This window comes from Macaca fascicularis, chromosome 7 (genome assembly GCF_037993035.2).
Source record: "Macaca fascicularis isolate 582-1 chromosome 7, T2T-MFA8v1.1".
Lineage (NCBI taxonomy): Eukaryota > Metazoa > Chordata > Mammalia > Primates > Cercopithecidae > Macaca > Macaca fascicularis.
This window is the reverse complement of record NC_088381.1, coordinates 173,784,088-173,806,466: the sequence shown is the minus strand read 5'-3', so window position 1 is coordinate 173,806,466 and position 22,379 is coordinate 173,784,088. Positions and strand designations below refer to the sequence as shown.

The 22,379-nt window shown below is 60.8% G+C and overlaps 3 gene segments (V, D, J or C); all 3 read left to right on the top strand.

Annotated features, from left to right (window-relative positions):
• The first annotated feature begins 2,720 nt into the window (after positions 1-2,720).
• On the top strand, positions 2,721-6,016 carry LOC102128307 (immunoglobulin heavy constant epsilon-like). The segment is given in 5 exon segments: positions 2,721-3,417; positions 4,245-4,553; positions 4,751-5,071; positions 5,157-5,480; positions 5,567-6,016. Coding segments are annotated over 4 exon segments (1,170 nt in total).
• Positions 6,017-7,209: 1,193 nt separating this feature from the next.
• On the top strand, positions 7,210-8,998 carry LOC135971724 (immunoglobulin heavy constant epsilon-like). The segment is given in 2 exon segments: positions 7,210-7,314; positions 7,718-8,998. Coding segments are annotated over 2 exon segments (636 nt in total).
• A 7,771-nt stretch (positions 8,999-16,769) lies between these two features.
• On the top strand, positions 16,770-18,270 carry LOC102128706 (Ig alpha-1 chain C region-like). The segment is given in 3 exon segments: positions 16,770-17,075; positions 17,290-17,616; positions 17,827-18,270. Coding segments are annotated over 3 exon segments (971 nt in total).
• Positions 18,271-22,379: the final 4,109 nt, after the last annotated feature.

The following is a 22,379-nucleotide window of genomic DNA, read 5'->3' as shown; positions in this document are numbered from 1 at the left end:
ATTACCCTGTTGAGCTTACCTGACCTGGCCTGGGCTTAGCAGGGCTGCACTGAGCCGGGCTGAGCTGAGCTGAGCTGAATAGACCTGAGCCAAGCTTAGCTGGTTAGGCTAAGTTGGACTGAGCTAAATTGGATTGAGCTGAGGAGGGCTAGGCTGGATGAGAGACCTGATGATGGACAGGGTTAAAAGCCGGAGTGAGCAGGGCTTAAATTATTGAACTAAATTGGGCTGGGGTGATCTAAGTGAGTTCAGCTGGGATGAGCTGGGCTGGGCTGAACTGTGCCAAAGTGAACTGGGCTAAACTAGGCTCGCCTGAGTGGACTAAGCTGGGCTGGGCTCAATTGGGTTCAGCTGAACTGTGTTGGGTTAGACTAAACTGGGTTCAGCTGGGCTGAGTCAAGCTGAACTGGACTAAGCTGTGATTGGAAGGGCTGAGCTGAGCTGGGTTGAGCTGGACAGACCTGAGCCAAGCTCAGCTGGTTAGGCTAAGCTGAGCTAAGCTAAATTGGGTTGACCTGTGGAGGGCTAGGCTGAGTGAGGGATCTGAGATGGACAGGGTTAGAAGCTGGACTCAGCTGGGCTTAGATTGCTGAAGTGAGTTGAGGTGGGGTGAGCTAAACTGGGTTTAGCTGGGATGAGCTGATCTGAGCTGGGCTGAACTGAACTGAGCCAAAGTGAACTGGACTGAACCAGGCTAGCCCTGAGTGGTCTGGGCTGGGCTAACCTAGGTTCAGCTAGGCTCATATGGGCTGGGCCAGGCTAAGGTGAACTGAACTGAGCTGAGCTGCGCCAAACTGGGTTCAGCTGGGCTGTGCTGAACTGACCAGAAGTGGACCTGGATGGGCTGAGCTGGGCTGAGCTAGGCTAGCCTGAGCGGGCTGAGCTAGGTTGGACTGGGGTGAACTGAGCTGAGCTGAGCTGGGCTGGGCTAGGCTAGGCTAACCTAACCCAACCTAACCTGGGTTCGGCTGGCCTAGATTGGGCTGGGCTGGGCTAAACTGGGTTCACCTGAGATGTGCTAACATGGGCTGGGCTGGGTCAGGTTGAGGTTAACTGAACTAGGCTGACCTGGGCTGGGCTCAATTGAGTTCACATGGGCTGGGCTGGCCTGGTCTAAACTGGGTTTGGCTGGGCCAGGCCAACTGGGCTGAGGTGGATGGAGCGGAGCGGAGCTGAGCTGGCCTGGCTGGGCCTGAGCTGTGACTGGAAGACCTGGGCTGAGCTGGACAGACCTGAGCCAAGCTTAGCTGGTTGGGCTAAGCTGGGTTGAGCCAAATTGGGTTGAGCTGGGGAAAGCTAGGCTGAGTGAGCGACCTGAGATGGACGGGGTAGAAGCTGGAGTGAGCTGGGCTTAGATTATTGAACTGAATTGGGATACGGTGATCTAAACTGGGTTCTGCTGGGATGAGCTGATTGGGGCTGGGCTGAAATAGGCTAGCCCTGAGTGGGCTGGGCTGGACTAACCTAGGTTCAGCTGGGCTCATATGGGCTGGGCCAGGCAAAAGTGAACTGAACTGAGCTGAGATGTGCTAAACTGGTTTCAGCCGGGCTGAACTAAGCTAGCCCAAGCGGGCTGAGCTAGGTTGGACTGGGGCGGGCTGGGCTGGGCTAACCTAACCTGGGTTCAGCTGGCCTAGGTTGGGCTGGGCTGGGCTACACTGGGTTCAGCTGAGATGTGCTCATATGGGCTGGGCTGGGTCAGGTTGAGGTTAACTGAACTGGGATGAGCTGAGCTGGGATCAACAGAGTTCACATGGGCTGGGCTGGCCTGGCCTAAATTGGATTTGGCTGGGCCGGGCCAACTGGGCTGAGGTAGATGGAGCTGAGCTGGCCTGGCTTGAGCTGTGACTGGAAGACCTGGGCTGAGCTGGACTGTCCTAAGCCAAGCTTAGCTAGTTGGGCTAAGCTGGGTTGAGCTGAATTGAGTTGAGCTGGGGAGGGCTAGGCTGGGTGAGGGACCTGTGAGATGAACAGGGTTAGAAGCTGGACTGAGCTGGGCTTAGATTGCTGAACTGAGTTGAGCTAAACAGGGTTTAGCTGGGATGAGCTGATCTGAGCTGGGCTGAACTGAACTGTGCCAAAGGGAACTGGACTGAACCAAGCTAGCCCTGAGTGGGCTGGGCTGGGCTAACCAAGGTTCAGCTGGGCTCACATGGGCTGGGCCCAACTAAGATGAACTAAAGTGAGCTGAGCTGTGCTAAACTGGGTTCAGCTGGGCTCATATGGGCTGGGCCAGGCTAAGGTGAACTGAACTGAGCCGAGCTGTGCTAACCTGGGTTCAGTTGGGCTGGGGTGGGCTGAACTGACCAGAATTGAACTGGGCTGGGCTGGGCTGAACTAGGCTAGCCTGAGCGGACTGAGCTAGGTTGGACTGGGGTGAGCTGGGCTAGGCTGGGCTGGGCTAGGCTAGGCTAAGCTAACCTAACCTGGGTTCAGCTGGCCTAGGTTGGGCTGGGCTAAACTGAGTTCAGCTGAGATGTGCTAATATGGGCTGGGCTGGGTCAGGTTGAGGTTAACTTAACTGGGCTGACCTGAGCTGGGTTCAGCTGAGTTCACATGGACTGGGCTGGCCTGGCCTAAACAGGGTTTGTCTGGGCCAGGCCAACTGGGCTGAGGTGGATGGAGCTGGGCTGAGCTGGACAGACCTGAGCCAAGCTTAGCTGATTGGGCTGACTAAGCTGGGTTGAGCTAAATTGGGTTGAACTGGGGAGGGCTAGGCTGGGTGAGTGACCTGAGATGGACAGGGCAAGAGAAGCTGGAGTGAGTTGGGCTTAGATTATTGAACTGAATTGGGCTGGGGTGATCTAAACTGGGTTCTGCTGGGATAAGCTGATCTTGGCTGGGCTGAACTGAGCAGAGCTGAACCTAGGTGGGCTGGGCTGAATTGGGCTGCTGGGCTGGACTGGGTAAGCTGGGCTGAGCTGAGCTAGGCTAAACTGAGTTGGGATGGGCTAGGCTGGGCCAAACTGGTTTCAGCTGAGATGGGCTAATATGAGCTGGGCTGGGCCAGGCTGAGCTCAACTAAACTGGGCTGTGCTGGACTGGGCTGAGCTGGACTGAACTGTATTCAGCTGGGCTGGCCTGGCCTGAGCTAAACGGAGTTCGGCTGGGCTGGGCTGAGCTGAGTAGGATTAGTTGAGCTGGTCATAACTGGATTTAACTAGCTAGGCTAGACTTAGCTGACTAAGCTGGTCTGGACTGTATTCATCTGTGTGAAGTTGGGGTAAGGTGGCTATTTTAAGTCCAGCTTTGCTGAGCTAAACTGGACTGGGCTAAATTGAGCTGGACTGACCATTCTCACCTGGCTGACTAAGAGGAGCTGAGACAGAAGCAAAATGGTTGAGCTGGCTGGACTGAAATAAGAGTTTGCTGCCTGCAAGGGGAGGTCCTGGGCTGACCTGGGCCAGGCTGAGCCAGGTTGGTCTAGAGTGCACTCCAGAGGGTGCCTCCTGCAGTGGGCCAGTCTCAGCTGAACTTGGCTGTCCCGGTGGGCAGAGTGGGACTGGATACTGTGATTTTCAGGGTGCCCAGAGCAGACTTCAAGACCAAGCTAAACTGGGCTCCAGGGGCAGGATGGGCTGGCGACTTGGGGCTCTGGGCCAGGGGCGAAGGGCCACGCTGTGCAGACCACAATGTCTGGGCCAGGGTTCTGTTGTGGGAGGGACTGCCCGGGGCATCAGGGCAGGTCTTCCCGCCCTCCCCTAGAGGTCAAGGGTAGGCAGAGCACCAGGGGCGCCTGGCAGGTCAGGGGAGGGCTGCCGTGATGGGGAGATGGGGGCTCGGCACTCGAGAGCCCGAGGAGCTGAGACCACAGCCTCGGGGGATGGGAGTCGGTTGGAGGGCAGGCAGACCATCCACCATGAGCCCAGAGAGAGTGTGAAGGGGGAGGGCTCTGGTGTTCCATGTCCCATGGGGTCCCCGGGCTTCAGCCTAGGGGCATGGCCCAGTGCCTCTGCTTCTGAGTGCCCACGCTGCAGCGGCCTTGATGGGGACGCTGGGGTCATCCTGGAGGCACCCCCTTCCTGAGCCCATCCTGAGGATAGTGGCTGAGCAACAGCTTCTGGTGGGGGAACGGCGGCCCTGGGAGGTGCCCTGGGCCAGGGGCTTGTAGGGATAAAGGCCCAGAATGACCCTGGCCATCTGGATCCCTGGGCTGCCACGGGGTCCCTAGCTCCTCCATCCAGACCCCCAGGCCTGATGGGCCCTGGCCCGAGGCTGGCACTGACTAGGTTCTGTCTTCACAGCCTCCATACAGAGCCCCTTCGTCTTCCCCTTGATCCCCTGCTGCAAACACATTGCCTCCAATGCCACCTCCGTGACCCTGGGCTGCCTGGCCACGGGCTACTTCCCGGAGCCGGTGATGGTGACCTGGGACGCAGGTTCCCTCAACAGGAGCACTATGACCTTACCAGCCACCACCTTCACGCCCTCCGGTCACTATGCCACCATCAGCTTGCTGACCGTCTCGGGTGCGTGGGCCAAGGAGACGTTCACCTGCCATGTGGTGCACACTCCATCGTCCGCAGACAAAGAGGTCAACAAAACCTTTGGCGGTAAGAGAGGGCCAAGCTCAGAGACCACAGTTCCCAGGAGTGCCAGGCTGAGGGCTGGCAGAGCGGGCAGGGGGTGAGGGGGTGGGTGGGAACACCCAGCATGCTTGGGGACCCGGGCCAGGAACGTGGGGGCAAGAGGGAGGGCGCACAGAGCTCAGGGAGGCCAACAACCCTCATGACCATCAGCTCTCCCCCAGTCTGCTCCAGGAACTTCACCCCACCTACCGTGAAGATCTTACAGTCATCCTGCGATGACGACGGGCACTTTCCCCCGACCATCCAGCTCCTGTGCCTCATCTCCGGGTACACCCCAGGGGCCATCAATGTCACCTGGCTGGAGAACGGGCAGGTCATGAAAGTGAACTCGCCCACCCCTCCTGCCACGCAGGAGGGTGAGCTGGCCTCCACACAAAGTGAGTTCACCCTCGCCCAGAAGCACTGGCTGTCGGACCGCACTTACACCTGCCAGGTCACCTATCAAGGTACCACCTATAACGACAGCACCAAGAAGTGTGCAGGTACGTTCCCACCTGCCCTGGTGGCCAACACAGAGGCCAGAGAAGGTGGCGGGCGGGCCTCACACAGTCCTCCGGTGTACCACAGATTCCAACCCGAGAGGGGTGAGTGCCTACCTAAGCCGGCCCAGCCCGTTTGACCTGTTCATCAGCAAGTCGCCCACGATCACCTGTCTGGTGGTGGACCTGGCACCCAGCAAGGAGACCGTGAACCTGACCTGGTCCCGGGCCAGTGGGAAGCCTGTGCCCCACATCCCCGCAACGGGGAAGAAGCAGCGCAATGGCACGTTAACCGTTACGTCCATCCTGCCGGTGGTCACCCAAGACTGGATCGAGGGGGAGACCTACCAGTGCAGGGTGACCCACCCCCACCTCCCCAGGGCCCTCGTGCGGTCCATGACCAAGACCAGCGGTGAGCCACAGGCAGGCCAGGGTCGTGGGGGAGGATGGAGGGAGCGAGCGAGCGGAGCCTGGGCTTGACCCCACGTCTGGCCACAGGCCCGCGTGCTGCCCCGGAAGTCTATGTGTTTGCAACGCCAGAGAAGCTAGAGAGCCGGGACAAGCGCACCCTCGCCTGCCTGATCCAGAACTTCATGCCTGAGGACATATCGGTGCAGTGGCTGCACAGCGACGTGCAGCTCCCGGACGCCCGGCACAGCGTGACGCAGCCCCGCAAGACCAAGGGCTCCGGCTTCTTCGTCTTCAGCCGCCTGGAGGTGACCAAGGCCGAATGGGAGCAGAAAGACGAGTTCATCTGCCGTGCAGTCCATGAGGCAGCGAGCCCCTCATGGATCGTCCAGCAAGCGGTGTCTGTAAATCCCGGTAAATGATGCACTCCTGCCTCCCTCCCTCTCAGGGCTCCATCCAGCTGTGCAGTGGGGAGGGCTGGCCTGTCCACTGTTGCAACCACTCCAGGAAGCCACCCCCAATAAACCGTGCCTGCTGAGAGCCCTGGGTACACCCATTCTTGGCAGCGGGCAGGGCTGTGGGCAGGGGATCTTGGCACAGGAATGGGCCCCCCAGGAGGGGCAGTGGGAAGAGGTGGGCAGGGCTGAGTCCCCCCAGGAGAGGTGGTGGGAGGAGGTGGGCAGGGCTGAGGCACCATTTCATCCATCTGTCTTCATGTCGGGGGTATTTGTCAAACAGTGTATCTGCAGGGACTCATCATAGATACCCTGGGCCCTCTCTGCCCCTACTCTGGATTCTCCCCCTCCAAGGAGTCCAAAGACCCAGGAGAGGTCCTCAGGGAAGGGGGCAAGGGAGCCTAGCCCCCACAGCCCTCTCTCTTGGGGACTTGGCTTCTACCCCCCTGGACAGGAGCCCCTGAACCCCTAGGTGTAGATGGGCACACAGGCCCCTCCAGGTGGAAAAACAGCCCTAAGTGAAACCCCCACACAGGCACACAGGACCCCAGACAGCCCTCCCCCGAGTCTGTGCCACTGCGGTTCGCCTCTCTGCCCTGTCCCGCCTTGCAGAGCCCTGGCCCCAGCACAGGGGCCAGTGGGTCCGAGCCCACTCACACCCCACAGCCTCCGCCACCCTGCCCTGTGGGCACACCAGGCCCAGGTCAGCACCCAGGCCCCCTCTCCTACTGCCCCTCCCCTGCCCCTCGGTCCATCCTGAGTCGGCCCCCAGGGAACTGCCAGCCTCACACACCCAGTTACGCCCACTCAAGGCACAGTTGCGCATGTACCAGGCCCCATAGCGACTCCACAGCGCCCTGTACCACCACCAGGATGCCAAAGGCACCCCACACATGGTCACATGTGGTGCACACTCTGCCTCCCATGCTGCCTCCAGCCAGGCTACTCCCAAGCACTTCCTCCGAATCATGCCTGGGCTGCTGGATCCCAGACAGAAATGGAGAGGCCCTCACATGGTGTCCTCCAGTCCAACCCTCCCTGTCACCCTGTCAAACACAGGATGGATGCACCCCAGGACCTGGGCTCCATCCCACTCCCCCTCTCACCCACACCAGAATCCCAGAGCAGGCTACATGCCCCTCCCAGGCCTCAAACCCACGGGTGCATCTGACACCCCCGATCCAAACGCTCCCTGTGGTCATGCATACCAAGTGCACAGCACCCACCAAATCCACACAAACACAGGCGCCGGGCACCCCGTGAGCACAAAGCCCCTCCATGTCTGAAGATAGTCCCTGCACACCATCACAGCCACACACTCAGCTTCACTCTCACATCCCGGCCCACCTGCACCCAGCTCCGGGCCGGGAGCAGCAGAAAGAGGTGTGAGGGGCCGAGGCTGGACCTGCGCCTGCTGGTGGCCCGTGACCAGCAGGCAACTCAGGGCATTGGGGAAGGGAGTGGAGGGGACCCAGGGCAAGAGGAGCCAGAGGGACCAGGCTGGTAGGCGGGGCCGGGCCAGGGTCGGGCCAGGAGGCCGTTCTGGACTCCCACAGGCCTGGGCTCATAGTCTACACCAGGACAGCCCCTTAGAGCACCCACGCAGTGAGTCCCAGGTCTTGGGAGCCAGGCTGCAGAGCTCATGCATCCTTCCGAGAGCCCTGAGTGAGGGGGCCACACCTGTGCCAAGGGGCTGGGTCCTTCTCTGGGGAGGGGTGGGGTCTAGAGAGAGGTGGAGTAGAGGTAACCAGAGAAGCCATAAGGAACAGAGGGAAAATGGGGCCAGAGTGGGTCCCACAGACGAGAGATCAGGAGTGGTCAGCCTGGTCCTGGGCTGTTGACTGACTCGGGACCTGGGTCCCCACCCTCAGGGTTGGCTGGCGGCTCTGCGCAGTCCCAGAGGGCCCCGGATAGGGTACTCTGCCACTCCGAACAGCAGCAAGGGCTGCCGAGAGCAGCAAGGGGCTCTGTGCCTGACCACCGCTGCCACTGTGGAGCCGGGAGGGCTGACTGGCCAGGTCTCCCAGAGCTGGACGTGTGCGTGGAGGAGGCCGAGAGTGAGGCGCTGTGGACGTGGACTGGCCTCTGCATCTTCGCCACACTCTTCCTGCTCAGTGTGAGCTACAGCGCTGCCATCACACTCCTCATGGTGGGCACCCACCTCCAGGGGCCAGGCCAGGGCAGGGGGCTGGGCAGAGCCAGCAGAGCGCCCCGACCCACGCCCTCCCCTCAGGTGCAGCGGTTCCTCTCAGCCACGCGGCAGGGGAGGCCCCAGACCTCCCTCGACTACACCAACATCCTCCAGCCCCACGCCTAGGCCGCGGGCCACTCGCGCTCCACCAGGCCTAGCTGCTTCTCTGCCGGCACCTGAGCCTCCCTCGGGCTGTGCCCTGCCCTGGGTGGGAAAAGGGAAGCAGACCAGAAAAGGGGGTGCAAGGTCACTACTGTGGGCTGATGGCCAGTGAATCTGAGCCCACAGGGGCCCGCTCAGCCACAAGGTTAAAGGTTCGGACAGAACCACCAGTCGCAGCCCCCACCCCAAAACAGTGTCCGTCTCTTCAATGGAGTCATCGAGGAGGGGGTGGCTGCTAGCCATTCTGAGCTCATCCCAGGCCCCTGGGTCTCAGGGTCACTCCCATTCTCACTGTACAATCACCAAAAGCCAAGGAGGGCCCAGCACCCAGCCCAGGACACAGCTGAGTCTGCGTCCAGCCCAACACCAGCCCACGGCCTCACTCTGAGTCTGTGTCCAGCCCAACGCCAGCCCACGGCCTCACTCCCCAGCCTTGCTCTGACCCTTCTACCCCTGAGGTCCAAGTGCCTGGCATCCCCGTCCCCCAGGCCTCACCCACCCTCTTTCCCTTCACCCACCCCTCCATCCATCCACAGCCCCCATCCCTGCAGCGTGAAGGAACAGGGAAGCCCTCTGAGGCCAGGCCACAGGACTGCTGGGGACTTCGGCCCCTGGAGTGGGTAGAGGGGCTCCCACAGCCAGAGGAGGGGTTTCCTGCAGGGACAGCGCTGCTGACCTCATCCCTGTGACCTCGTCCAGCCTCTGGCTTCAGCAGTCCTATTTCTTTCCCTCTGGGTTTCCTAGTAAAGTTCCTTTTCACAAATCCCACGTCTCCAGAGTGCTCTTTGGGAGGTGTCTGTGGCCCTGGAGTGGCTGGTGGGAGGCAGGACCCCTGAGGATGTGAAGGAGGAGCCAGAGGGGAAGGAAGGGCAGGGGCCATTCTGGGGTCCTGAGAGCCAAAGTGTCCAAGCAGTGGTTCCCATCAATCACCCCTCAGCACCCCAGAGACTCCCCAGCTCGGCCCTGTCATGCCTGGTCTGCTGGTCTCCAGCCCAGAATCATGCCTCTTCTCAGTTAAAGTCAAAGCAACAATCAACATCAACCCCTTTGTGGACAAAACCAGAAGAGGGGCCCATGCTGTGGTCAGCACAGGAGGCCCCAAGAATGTGGCTGCACAGTCACCAAGGTGGAGGCTGGTGGCGGCCCCCAGGACCACTGGCCACACGCCCTGATCCACCACCCACTGAGCACAGACAAAGTTGACTCCCCATCCCACAGCCGCCCACCAGCCTGGACCTCCTGAAGAACTGAGAGATGACACAGGAGCAGGCTAGGGCCCCAGAACCATCAGGGTCACATGTGGGCATGACCCATACCTGGCCTCAGGATAAACATGCAGCTTCCCTGGCTGGAGAGGCCTGCTCACACTGTGTCCACAATATCCTAAAAATGGGAGAGAATACATAATAGGCATGACAAAGGGCAGGGTTCCCTCATATACAAAGAGCACTCAGGGATCAATAAGAAGAAAGGTGAGCAATAGGTTCTTCATGGAAAGGAAAAACCCAGTGGCTGATAATACAAAGAACCCATTTTAACATTAGAAAAGTGAAAGTAAGGAGGAGGGGATGAAGGGGGTGGAGGTGCTTCTTGGCCCTGACTGAGGGCACATGAATTGCTAAGACCACTTTTTAGAGCAAGTTGGCAAAATGCCCCAATGCAGAAGAATTCTCTCACAGTGATGGCCCCACAGGGAGAGCCTCGCTCTGTGCCAGGAGACCCACATCACATGGAGTCTGGCGCAAAACGGAATGAAGCAAGCCTGCCACAGTCTGACAGCAGTACCTGGGTCCCCCGCCCTGTCCTCCACTGGGACCTCAGAGCAGCTGGGCACAGGGGAGAAGGTGAGGAGCGACGGCTTCCTATGGGGTAGAAAACTCCAAAGTGGGCAGTGCTGAGGCCGACTGGGTCCAAACACCACCAGAGGGGGCGTCGCAGGACATGGCCAAGGCCACAGCCGCTGCCCAGCTCTCCCCACACACTCCCTCATTCACACACACACACACAGGCACACACTCACACATGCAAAAACACACACAGGTTCACACACACAGACTCAACCTCTCCTACACATTTGCACTCACACACCAATCATGCACTCACAAACACACACTGACATGCTCAGGCGTGCTCACACCCACACTCACACAGTCTCAGGAAGCCAGGCCCTCAGTCCACCCCATCACCAGCCCAGGGTCTCGAAAACCCGTGTCTCCTACAGCAGACCGGCCCTCCGCAGCCAAGGTCCCCTGGACCGGGAGCCCCTCTGGTGGGCAGGGCTTAGTGACTCCTTTCTCTGCCCTCACTCTAGATCACAAGACCCCCGTGGCCCCACAGCAAGGGCAACAAGGAGCCAGCTTGCTGCCCCACTGTGTGGCAGATATCCTCACACAGAAAACTCCCCCTCAAAGGCCTGAGAGGAAGGCGAGATGAGCACCCACGTAGAGGAGACAGACGGGGCCCGTGGGGAGGGCAGAGGCCTGGATTCACACCCAGGCTCAGAACAGCGCCCCTGCCTTCCACATGGCCTGGCCTCCTGGAAGCAAGAGGATGCCGTCTCCGGGTTCCTCCATCCCCCTCTTTATTCCCCTATTAACCCACCAGTGGGTACAACCATGGCCCCCAAAAGATAGAGCCACATCCTAGCCCCTGGGGCCATTGAGTGCGGCATTATTTGTCAAAAGGGCCTTTGCAGATCCCATCAAGGTAAGGATTTCGAGGTGAGGGCACCCTGGATTATCAAGGATTTCGAGGTGAGGGCACCCTGGATTATCAAGGATTTCGAGGTGAGGGCACCCTGGATTATCAAGGGGGCTAGGTTCAAGGACAAGTGTCCTAGCTGGAGACAGACGAGGAGACACAGGGATGGGGCAGACAGCGGTGGTGCTATGGACTGAGCATCTGTGTCTGCCCAAAACTCGTGTGACAGCCCTAATCCCAGAGTGAGAGCATGCAGCGCTGGGGCCTTGGGGAGGTGGTTAGAGCCTGAGGGGGGAACCCTCAAAAATGTGATTCGTTCCCTAATCTCACTAGAGACCCTAAAGAAAAGGGACCGCAGACAGCAGCCCTGCCCTCTTTCTGCCACCCGAGGACGCAGCGAAAAGACGGGGGTCTGTGAACCAGGAAGCGGCCCTTACTGGAACTTGACCCTGCTGCCATCCTGACGTTGATCTTCCAGCTTCAAGAACTGTGAGAAATGAATGTTGCCAATGAACCCACCAGTCTATGGTATTTTTGTTATTGCAGCCAGAAATGACTAAGTCACAGCAGCCACATCCCGCTGGCGAGGGCTGGGGCATCCCAAGGTTCATAATAAAAGCTCCAGAGCTTCCTTGAACCGCCAGGATGTGTCTTCCCAGGACCCTGGGGCAGCCCCAGGCTACCTCCCTCCTCCTCTGCCCCCCACCTGCCCTGATCCGGCCTCACTGACACTCCCTGGATTTCACCGGATAGCCTCCGACGGGGCGGCCCGGCCCCATGGCCAGGGCATCTTCCATTCACACCCACACTTTCCAGGACTCCGCAGCAGCAGCTCCTCTGTGAAGCGCCCCTGGCCTCCCGTTGCCAGTGCCACCCGAGCCCCCAGAAAGAGCTGGCCTCCCCTGACTCCAGGACCAGTGTCACTGGCGGGATCTCTCCAACGCCACGGCCAGCTCCCCAGTGATCCACAGTAGGAGTGCCACCTGGGCAGCGCTGGACAGGGTAGAGCAGGCACCTTGGCCAACCTGACCTGCAGGGCTGCAGCTAGGAGACGGGGTGCCCCCCATGCCCCCACCCTGGGCTGCAGTCTGGGACCCCCCGTGGCCCGTGGGGCAGGCTGAGGGAGGCCAGGCCGGAGTGGCTCCAACCCAGCAGCACAAGACTCACTCTCCCCAGCTAGATGCCCGCCCTGGGGCCCCAAGGCCCCTCACTGGGGGTCCACTCACAGGCGCCCTTCCCCTGCGGGCGGTGGGGGACCCTCTCTGGCCCTGTGTCTCCCCTTGCCATCTCTGTCTCAGGGTCTCTGAGCCTCCAACCGTGTCTGTTCCTGTTTCCCTGAATTGTGGCCCCCACCCTGCCCTGTGGAGCCATGTGGAGCCGTGAAGCTCCATGGCCGGTGGGGTCACAGAGCCCTGGCCATACACACCTGGCCCCACCACAGCCAGACCACAGACCAGACATGACGTGGAGCCGCACGGCCGTGTCTGCTGGGGCAGGAAGTGGGCGAGTGACCCCATCTGTAGGCCAGACATACAGGCATGCAGGCTCTCCCCTCCAGCCCCTCAGCATCCAGCCACATCTGTGGACACAGGCAGAGCGGCGGAGCAGGGATCTGCTAAGGACAGACGGCCATCAGGGCAGGGCCTGGGCCGGGCCTGGGCACCCTCCCCACAGCAGCCCCTCTTCGCCACACGCCTGTGAGGGTGCACCTGCCATGACGGCCTGCACACCGGAGGCCACCCACTCAGCCCGGTGGGTCCTCCAACAGCCTGACCAGGTAGGTCTTGGAGGTCTCCAGGCCTGCATCTCCTCCTCTGCACATTGAAGAGTCCAGCCAGGCTGGTCCTGGCCCCTTCTGGAAGCAAAAGGTGGATAACAGGCACCAAGATAAGAGGGAAGGACAAAAGAGGCCACCACAGAGACTCTGGAACCACAGGACAGGACTTCCTAACCGGGCAGGAAGGATCTGGGCACTGGGGCTAAGCCAGGCTGGCCAGGCCTAAACTGGGATGACCCAGCCCTTCCTGGGATACAAGGTGAACAGCTTTCATGGCTGAGCTGAGGCCTAGGCTGAGCAGAGCCAGAGGGCAGAGGAGAAGATGACCTGGAGCCAGTTGATACACGTCCATGTGGGCTGCCCTGGGCTGCCCTGGGCTGAGCTAGGCTGGGTTGGACGGGGCTGAGCTGAACTGTGCTGAGCTGGGCTAGGCTGAGCTGAGCTGAGGCTGGGCTGAGCTAAGCTGGGCTGAGGCTGAGCTGAGCTGAGCTGAGGCTGGGCTGAGCTGGACTGGGCTGAGGCTGGGCTGGGGCTGAGCTGGACTGGGCTGGGCTGAGCTGGGCTGGGCTGGGCTGGGCTGGGCTGGACTGGGCTGGGCTGGGCTGAGCTAGGCTGGGCTGAGGCTGAGCTGGGCTGAGGCTGAGCTGGGCTGAGCTGGACTGGACCAGGCTGGGTTGGGCTGGGCTGGACTGGGCTGGACTGGGCTGGGCTGGGCTGGGCTGAGCTGAGCTGGGCTGAGTCAGGCTGAGCTGAGCTGGACTGGGCTGGGCTGGGCTGGGCTGGGCTGAGCTAGGCTGACCTGGGCTGTGCTAAGCTAGGCTGGGCTGAGCTGATCTGGCCTGAGCTAGGCTGGGCTGAGCTGGGCTGGGCTGGGCTAAGCTGGACTGGGCTGGGCTGAGCTGGGCTGAGCTGGGCTGGGCTGGGCTGGGCTGGGCTGGGCTGGGCTGGGCTGGGCTGAGCTCGGTAAGCTTAGGTGGACTAAGCTGGGCTGAGCTGGGCTGAGTTGAGCTGAGCTGAGCTGAGTTGAGCTGGGCTGGGCTGAGCTAGGCTGGGCTGAGCTGGGCTGGGCTGAGCTGAGCTGGACTGGGATGGGCTGAGCTGGGCTGAGTTGAGCTGAGCTGAGTTGAGCTGAGCTGGGCTGAGCTGAGCTGAGCTGGGCTGGGCTGAGCCAGGCTGAACTGGACCAGGCTGGGCTGAGCTAGGCTGGGCTGGGCTGAGCTGAGCTGGGTTGAGCTGGGCTGGGCTGAGCTGGGCTGGGCTGAGCTGGGCTGGGCTGGGCTGAGCTGAGCTGGACTGGGATGGGCTGGGCTGAGCCAGGCTGGGGTGAGCTAGGCTGGGCTGAGCTAGGCTGGGCTGGGCTGAGCCAGGCTGGGGTGAGCTAGGCTGGGCTAAGCTAGGCTGGGCTAGGCTGAACTGAGCTGGGTTGAGCTGGGCTGGGCTGAGCTGAGCTGGACTGGGATGGGCTGAGCTGAGCTGAGCTGAACCAGGCTGGGGTGAGCTACGCTGGGCTGGACTGGGCTAGGCTGAGCTGGGCTGGGCTGGGCTGAGCTGGGCTGGGCTGGGCTGGGCTGAGCTGGGATGGGCTGGGCTGGGCTGAGCTGGGATGGGCTGGGCTGGGCTGAGCTGGGCTGGGCTGAGCTAGGCTAAGCTGAGCTACACTGGGCCGAACTGGGCTGGACTGAGCTGGGTTGGGTTGGGTTGATCTGGGTTGAGCTGGGTTCAGTTCGGCTAGGCTAAGCTGGGCTGGGCTGAGCTTGGGCTGGGTTGGGCTGAGCTGAGCTGGGCTGGGGTGCGCTGGGGTAGGCTGAGTTGGGCTGGGCTGGACTGGGCTAGGCTAAGCTGGGCTGGGCTGAGCTGAGCTGGGTTGGGTTGGGCTGAGCTGAGTTGGGCTGGGCTGGGCTTGGCTGGGCTGAGCTGAGCTGTGCTGAGTTGAGCTGGACCCGGCGGGGCTGGGCTGGGCTGGGCTGGACTGGGCTGGACTAGGCTGGACTGAGATAGGCTGGGCTGGGCTGGGCTAGGCTGAGCTGAGCTAGACTGACCTGGACTGTGCTGAGCTGGGCTGGGCTGAGCTAGACTGGGCTGAGCTGGGCTGGGTTGAGTTGACCCAGGCTGAGCTGAACTGGGTTGGGTTGACCTGGGCTGAGCTGGGTTCAGCTGGGCTAGGCTAAGCTGGGCTGGGCTGGACTGAGCTGGGTTGGGCTGAGCTGAACTGGGCTGGATTGGACTGAACTGGGCTGAGCTGAACTGGGCAGGATTGGACTGAACTGGGCTGAGCTGGGCTGGGCTGAGCTAGACTTAGCAGAGCTGGGTTGGTTTGGGTTGACCTGGGTTGAGCTGGGTTCAGCTGGGCTAGGCTAAGCTGGGCTGGGCTGAGCTGGGCTGGGCTGGGCTGGGCTGGGTGAGCTTAGGTGGACTGAGCTGGACTGGGCTGACCTGAGCTGAGCTAGGCTAAGCTGAGCTACACTGGGCTGAGCTGGGCTGGGCTGAGCTAGACTGAGCTGAGCTGGGTTGGGTTGACCTGGGCTGAGCCAGGTTCAGCTGGGCTAGGCTAAGCTGGGCTGGGCTGGGCTAAGCTTGGGCTGGGTTGAGCTGGACCCGGTGGGGCTGGGCTGGGCTGAGCTGGGCTGGGCTGGGCTGGGCTGGGCTGGGCTGAGCTGAGCTGGGCTGAGTCGGTCTGAGCTGAGCTAAGCTGGACTGGGCCGGGCTGGGCTAAGCTAGACTGACCTGGACTGTGCTGAGCTGGGTTGGGCTGAGCTAGACTGGGCTGAGCTGGGCTGGGCTGGGCTGGGCTGAGCTGAGCTGAGCTGAGCTGGACTGGGCTGAGCTGGGTGAGCTTAGGTGGACTGAGCTGGGCTGGGCTAAGCTGAGCTGAGCTGGGCTGGGCTGAGCTGGGTTGGGTTGACCTGGAACCAGGCTGGGGTGAGCTAGACTGGGCTGGACTGAGCTGGGCTGAGCTGAGCTGGGTTGAGCTGAGCTGGGTTTGGCTGAGCTCAGCTGAGCTGGGTTGGGCTGGACTGGGTTAGACTGGGCTGGGCTGGGCTGAGCTGAGCTGAGCTGAGCTGTACTGAGCTAGGCTGTACTGAGCTAGGCTGTCCTGGGCTAGGCTGACCTGGGTTGAGCTGGGCTGACCTGGGTTGAGCTGGGCTGAGCTGAGCTAGGCTGACTTGGGCTGGACTGGACTGGACTGAGCTGGACTGGCCTGGGCTGGGCTGGATGGGCTGAGGTGGCTGCTAATGTGGGAAGGAGGCTGTGGGTTGAGTGTGACTCCACCTGCAGAGCCCTGAGCCCAGGTGTGTTCTTAGGGTTCTGAGGGCCATGCGGCTCTGTTGCACCATGATTCTGTCTTTCCTCTTGCCCATTGCCTGAAGGAAATTTGGAATGGGCTCGGCCCAGAGCTCCCCGGTGTAGCAGGCCCTGCCCTGGAGGGCCTGGCGGGGACATGGCTTAGCCTGTTGGCCTCTGGTCCTGAGACCTCATAGGCCACAGGGGTCCACTGTGGCTTGTTTGGGCCTGGGGTGGGGCTCGTGGAGTGGTGGGTGTTGGACTGAGACCCTGACTGGGGACAGGGAGGTGGGGTCACAGCCAAGCCGTCCCACCCCTACCCCAAGCACACAGCACTCAGAGCCCAGGCTAACTCCTCAGAGCCCCCGCCAAGATCCTCTCTAGCTTCAGGGGAGAGAGCAAGATATGTCCCCCACCCAGAGCAGGAGCTGCAGTCAGGGAGCTCAGGGGACTCGGCCACTCCATAGCAGAGCCCTGTTTAATACAACTTGTGTCTGGGACAGCCTGGGTCAGAGGCCCTATCTGAGGAGCATGTTCAGAAACCGTGTCGCTGGGATCAGACAGCCAGGTCCAAATGCAGGCCTGTGGTGCAGGAGCTGTGTGACCTTGGGGCCGTCACCGGGCCTCTCTGTGCTGGGTTCCTCCAGTGTAGAGGAGAGGCAGGCACAGCCTGTCCTCCTGGGGACCCAGCATGAGGGCCGCGTCCTCACAGCGCATTCTGTGTTCCAGCATCCCCGACCAGCCCCAAGGTCTTCCCGCTGAGCCTCCGTGGCACCCAGTCAGATGAGAATGTGGTCGTCGCCTGCCTGGTCCAGGGCTTCTTCCCCCAGGAGCCACTCAACGTGACCTGGAGCAAAAGCGGAGAGGGCGTGACCGTCATAAACTTCCCGCCCAGCCAGGACGCCTCCGGGGGCCTGTACACCACGAGCAGCCAGCTGACCCTGCCGGCCACACAGTGCCCAGCCACAGAGTCCGTGACATGCCACGTGGAGCACTACACAAATCCCAGCCAGGATGTGGCTGTGCCCTGCGGTTAGAGGGCAGGCTGGGGAGTGGGGCGGGGCCACCCCAGCCTGCCCTGACACTGCGCCTGGACCCGTGTTCCCCACAGGGAGCCGCCCCTTCACTCACACCAGAGTGGACTGTGGGCCGAGCCCCAGGAGGTGGTGGTAGACAGGCCAGGAGGGGCAAGGCGGGGGCACGGGGAAGGGCGTGCTGACCAGCTGAGGCCATCTCTCCACTGCAGTTCCCCCACCCAACTCTTGCTTATGTGATGAACCCCGACTGTCGCTGCGCCGACCAGCCCTCGAGGACCTGCTCCTAGGTTCCGAGGCGAACCTCACGTGCACACTGACCGGCCTGAGAGATCCCTCGGGTGCCACCTTCGCCTGGACGCCCTCAAGTGGGAAGAATGCTGTCCAACAGTCACCTAAGCGTGACCCCTGTGGCTGCTACAGTGTGTCCAGTGTCCTGCCCGGCTGTGCTGAGCCATGGAACAATAGGGTGACCTTCACCTGCACTGCTAATCACCCTGAGTTGAAGACCCAACTAACTGCCACCATCTCAAAATCCGGTGGGTCCAGACCCTGCTCGGGACTCTGGTTTGCAAAGCATATTCCTGGCCTGCCTCCTCCCTCCCGGTCCTGGGCTTGGGTGCTCATGCCAAGTGCAGAGGGAAACTGAGGCAGGCTGAGGGGGCCAGGACACAGCCCGGGGTGCCCACCAGAGCGGTAGAGGCTCTCTCATCCCCTGCCCAGCCCCTGACCTGGCTCTCTACCTCCAGGAAACACGTTCCGGCCCGAGGTCCACCTGCTGCCGCCGCCGTCGGAGGAGCTGGCCCTGAACGAGCTGGTGACGCTGACGTGCCTGGCACGCGGCTTCAGCCCCGAGGATGTGCTGGTTCGCTGGCTGAAGGGAACAGAGCAGCTGCCCCGTGACAAGTACCTGACTTGGGAATCCCGGAAGGAGCCCAGCCAGGGCACCACCACCTTCGCCGTGACCAGCATACTGCGCGTGGCAGCCGAGGACTGGAAGAAGGGGGACACCTTCTCCTGCATGGTGGGCCACGAGGCCCTGCCGCTGGCCTTCACACAGAAGACCATCGACCGCCTGGCGGGTAAACCCACCCACGTCAATGTGTCTGTGGTCATGGCGGAAGTGGACGGCACCTGCTACTGAGCCGCCCGCCTGTCCCCACCCCTGAATAAACTCCATGCTCCCCCAAGCAGCCCCACGCTTCCATCCGGCGCCTCTGTCCATCCTCAGGGTCTCAGCACGTGGGAAAGGGCCAGGACACGGAGAGGGAAGAACACCCCTGCCCTGAGCCTTGGGGGGCCCTGGCACCCCCGTGAGCCTTTCCACCCTGGTGTGAGTGTGAGTTGTGAGTGTGAGAGTGTGTGGTGCAGGAGGCCTCGCTGGTGTGAAATCTTAGGTCTGCCGAGGCAGGCACCGCCCAGGGTGGGTTCTGAGAGACGCACATGCCCCGGAGAGTTCTGAGTGGGCAGCGGCATGGCCGTTTGTCCCTGAGAGAGCTGCCTCTGGCTGCAGCTGGGAGGGAATAGAGAGTGTGAGAAGAGCAGGCTGGCCGAGAAAGAGGCAGGTAGCGGGAGGAGCAGCGAGGGAGTGAGGGGCTGGACTCCAGGGCCCCCCTGGGAGGACAAGCTCCAGGAGGGCCCCACCACCCTAGTAGGTGGGCCTCAGGATGTCCCCACTGACGCATCCAGAAAGGGGCACCTCCCCTTAACCACACTGCTCTGTACGGGGCACACGGACACATGTGCACACTCACAGCCACATATACGCCTGAGCCCTGCAGGAGCAGAACGTTCACAGCCCAGACCCAGCTCCAGAAAAGCCAGGGGAGTCCCCTCCCAAGCCCCCAGCGGGCATTCCCGGGCTCAGCCTGCTGCCCCAGGCCCCTCTGGCCTCCCTGTGTTTCCATTGTGCACAGCTCAGGGACCAACTCCACAGACCCCCTCCCAGGCAGCCCCTGCTCCCTGCCTGGCCAAGTCTCCCATCCCTTCCTAAGCCCAACTAGGACCCTAAGCATAGACAGGGAGGGGCTGCGTGGGGTAGCATCAGAAGCAGGCCAGTGAAACAGGGCCTGCCCAGGGCCCCTCTGCCTGTCTCTGGCTTCTGCTTGGGGCTCCCAGGAGTGGAAGAACTGTGCCACAACCACTGTGGGGACACCTGGCACCAGGACTCCCACAAGGGGGCAGTGGGGCCCCTGCTCTTGCCTTAGACATCTTCCGGGCCTCCCCAGGGGCCCCCGCCTTCTGGCTGCTTCCCTCTGCTCTCAGGGCCAAGGTGAGGTGGAGGTTACTGTCACCCTTGAGGGTCCAGTCACCAGAGGGTGAGAGCAACAGGTCACCCAAGGAAGCCCTGCCACAGAGAAGCCTTCCAGCCCATGGGACCCAGGACCTGGCCCAGAGGAGGGGCTTTTAAAGAGACAGGGAAAGAGGGAGAATCAATAGATGAGGGGCTGAACCAGCAGACAGAGATCAGGCAGACACATAGGTAGATCCTAGGACATATAATGAATGGATGGGTGGATGGATTGGTAGATGGAGGATGGATGGGTGGTAACATGGATGGGTGGGTAAATGGCTGATGGAGGGTGGACGGATGGATATATGATGGATGGATGGATGAAGAATAGGTGGACGGGTGGATGGAGAATGGATGAGTGGATGAATGAAGGATGGGAGATGAATGGATGGATGGATGGATGATGGATGGGTGGGCAGATGGAGGATGGATGGGTGGATGGAGGACGGAAGATAGATGGAGGGGTGAATGGAGGATGGGTGGATGGATGGAGGATTGAGGATAGATGGGTGGGTGGGTAGATCTATGGAGGATAGGTGGATGGAAGATAAATGGATGGAGAATTGCTTTATGGATGGATGAGTGAATGGATGGAAAATAGCTTTATAGATGGATGGGTGGACGGATGGATGGATGGATGGATGGATGGAAGAAGGATGAATGGATGGAAAATAGCTTTATAGATACATGGGTGGATATTTAAATGATAGCCTTATATTAATAGATGAATGGAGGATGAATGGATGGGTGAGTGGGTAAGAGTGTTATCGATGGAGGGGTGGATATACAGATAATAGCTCTGTAGATGGATGGATGGATAGATGGACGGAAGGATCGAAAGATAGGTGAATGACTGGATGTATCAGCATATGACAAGCAGGTACAGCTGTACGAGGGAGGTCTATGCCCTGAGACCCTGAGGAAAATAAGAATGCCCGTGCTGGTAGCCCTCACCTGGCCCTCCCTTGTAACTCCTCAGCCACATTCCCTGGGAAGGCAACAGAGGCCTCTGGTCTTGCCCATTCAATCTTTGGCACACTGAATGTCAGACCCAGGTCTCCGTCTTGGATCCAGATATCCCTGAGCGGGGGTGTATCTGGTCCTCTCTGGCCACAGGACCCAGTCACTGAATACGTGGCTGGGACTGAGATGGGGTGGGAGTGGGGGGCTGGGGGGGTGGGAGGGTACCTTGGGCTCAAACTACCCTTGGAGAAGCAGATGGTGTCCACTTTCTGCCCTGCTGAGTCTCTCCCTGAAGTGCCCTAAGAACCTCAAAGACAGAAAGTCCCAGCTCCTCACCTGGGACCCTGCCTCCTCATCCTCCCTGGGGGAGTCTCAGGCCTTAGATGGGGACCCAGACCCCACTGTCCCCAGACCCCAAGGAAGCATACCCACTATTCACATGAGTCTGGGCCTGGAAGGCTCTTGCTGTGTTACAGATTGGCAGATGCTGCCTCCCTATGTGGTGCTGGACTTGCCGCAGGAGACCCTGGAGGAGGAGACCCCTGGTGCCAACCTGTGGCCCACCACCATCACCTTCCTCACCCTCTTCCTGCTGAGCCTGTTCTATAGCACAGCACTGACCGTGACCAGCGTCCGGGGTCCATCTGGCAACAGGGAGGGCCCCCAGTACTGAGCGAGAGCCAGCAAGGCACAGGTAGGAGCCCAGGAGAGGGATGAGCCCACAGTGGACGGGGTGGGCTGCAGTGCTTGGCTGTGAGGAGAGCACCACCTGCTCCCACTGTGGGGGCACGTGCTCTCCTGGGGGGCCCTTCACAGACACTGAGGACACAGGCAGGCCTAGCGTCAGGGCTGAGCTTCCCTCCAGTACAGTAACCAGGATTCCGTCCAGGCTCCCATGAGCCAGGCCAGGGCTAGGACAGAGGGCATTGGCAAGGGTGCTGCTCCTTCAGGCTGTGACCCCTCTGTCTTTGCAGGGAGGAAGTATGGAGGAACCTCTTGGAGAAGCCAGCTATGCTTGCCAGAACTCAGCCCTTTCAGAAATCACCTACCCGCCCTTACTCACATCCCTTCCAGGTGCAATAAAGTGGTCCCAAGGAAAATGTTCACGGACTCTGAATGAGGAGATGGGGGTCAGGGAAAGGGTGGTGGCTTTAGACCGGAGGACGCCTGCTTCAAAGTCCCCCTGGGTGTCATGGTGGTCATGGTGGGCATGGACAGAGGGTACCCCTAGTCCCAAAATCAAGAAACAACCTGATCTTGCATGAGGCTGGGGCCCAAGGATGAATGCTGGATTCACCAGAGACCATGGCAAAGAAGCCTGCTCCCAATAACTATGTGGGATACCTGTTCCCCATAACCTAGATAGCCCTAGTCCTCCTCACTAAGTCCTCATCCTGATCATAAGGCCCTGGTCCTGACCAGTGGGCCCTTTTACCGATCACTGAGCTCTGGTCCTACTACTTGGGCCCTGTTCCTGATCACTCAATTCTAGCCTTGATCACTGAGCCTTAGTCCTGATCACTGAGTCCTACTCCTGTTTTTGACCCTGGACCTGATCACTCAGCCCTGGTCCTGGTCACTCAGCCCTGGTCACTCAGCCCTGGTCCAGATCACACAGCCCTGGTCCTGGTCACTCAGCCCTGGTCCTCATCACTCAGCCCTGTTCCTGGTGACTCAGCCCTAGTCCTGATCACTCAGCCCTGGTCCTGGTCACTCAGCCCTGGTCCAGATCACACAGCACTGGTCCTGATCACTCAGTCCTGGTCCAGATCACACAGCACTGGTCCTGATCACTCCATCCTGGTCCTCATCACTCAGCCCTAGACCTGATCACTCAGCCCTGGTCCTGATTATTAGACCCTGATCCTGGTCACTGGGCCCTGGTCCTGATTACTGAGCCCTGATTCTAATCACTGAACCCTGCTCCTGATCAATGAACCCTGGCCCTGATCAAAGGGCCTTGTTTCTGATCACTGGGCCCTGGTCATGCTAACTGTGCTCTGGTCCTTACTCCTGAGCCCTGGTCCTGATTACTGAGTCTTGGTC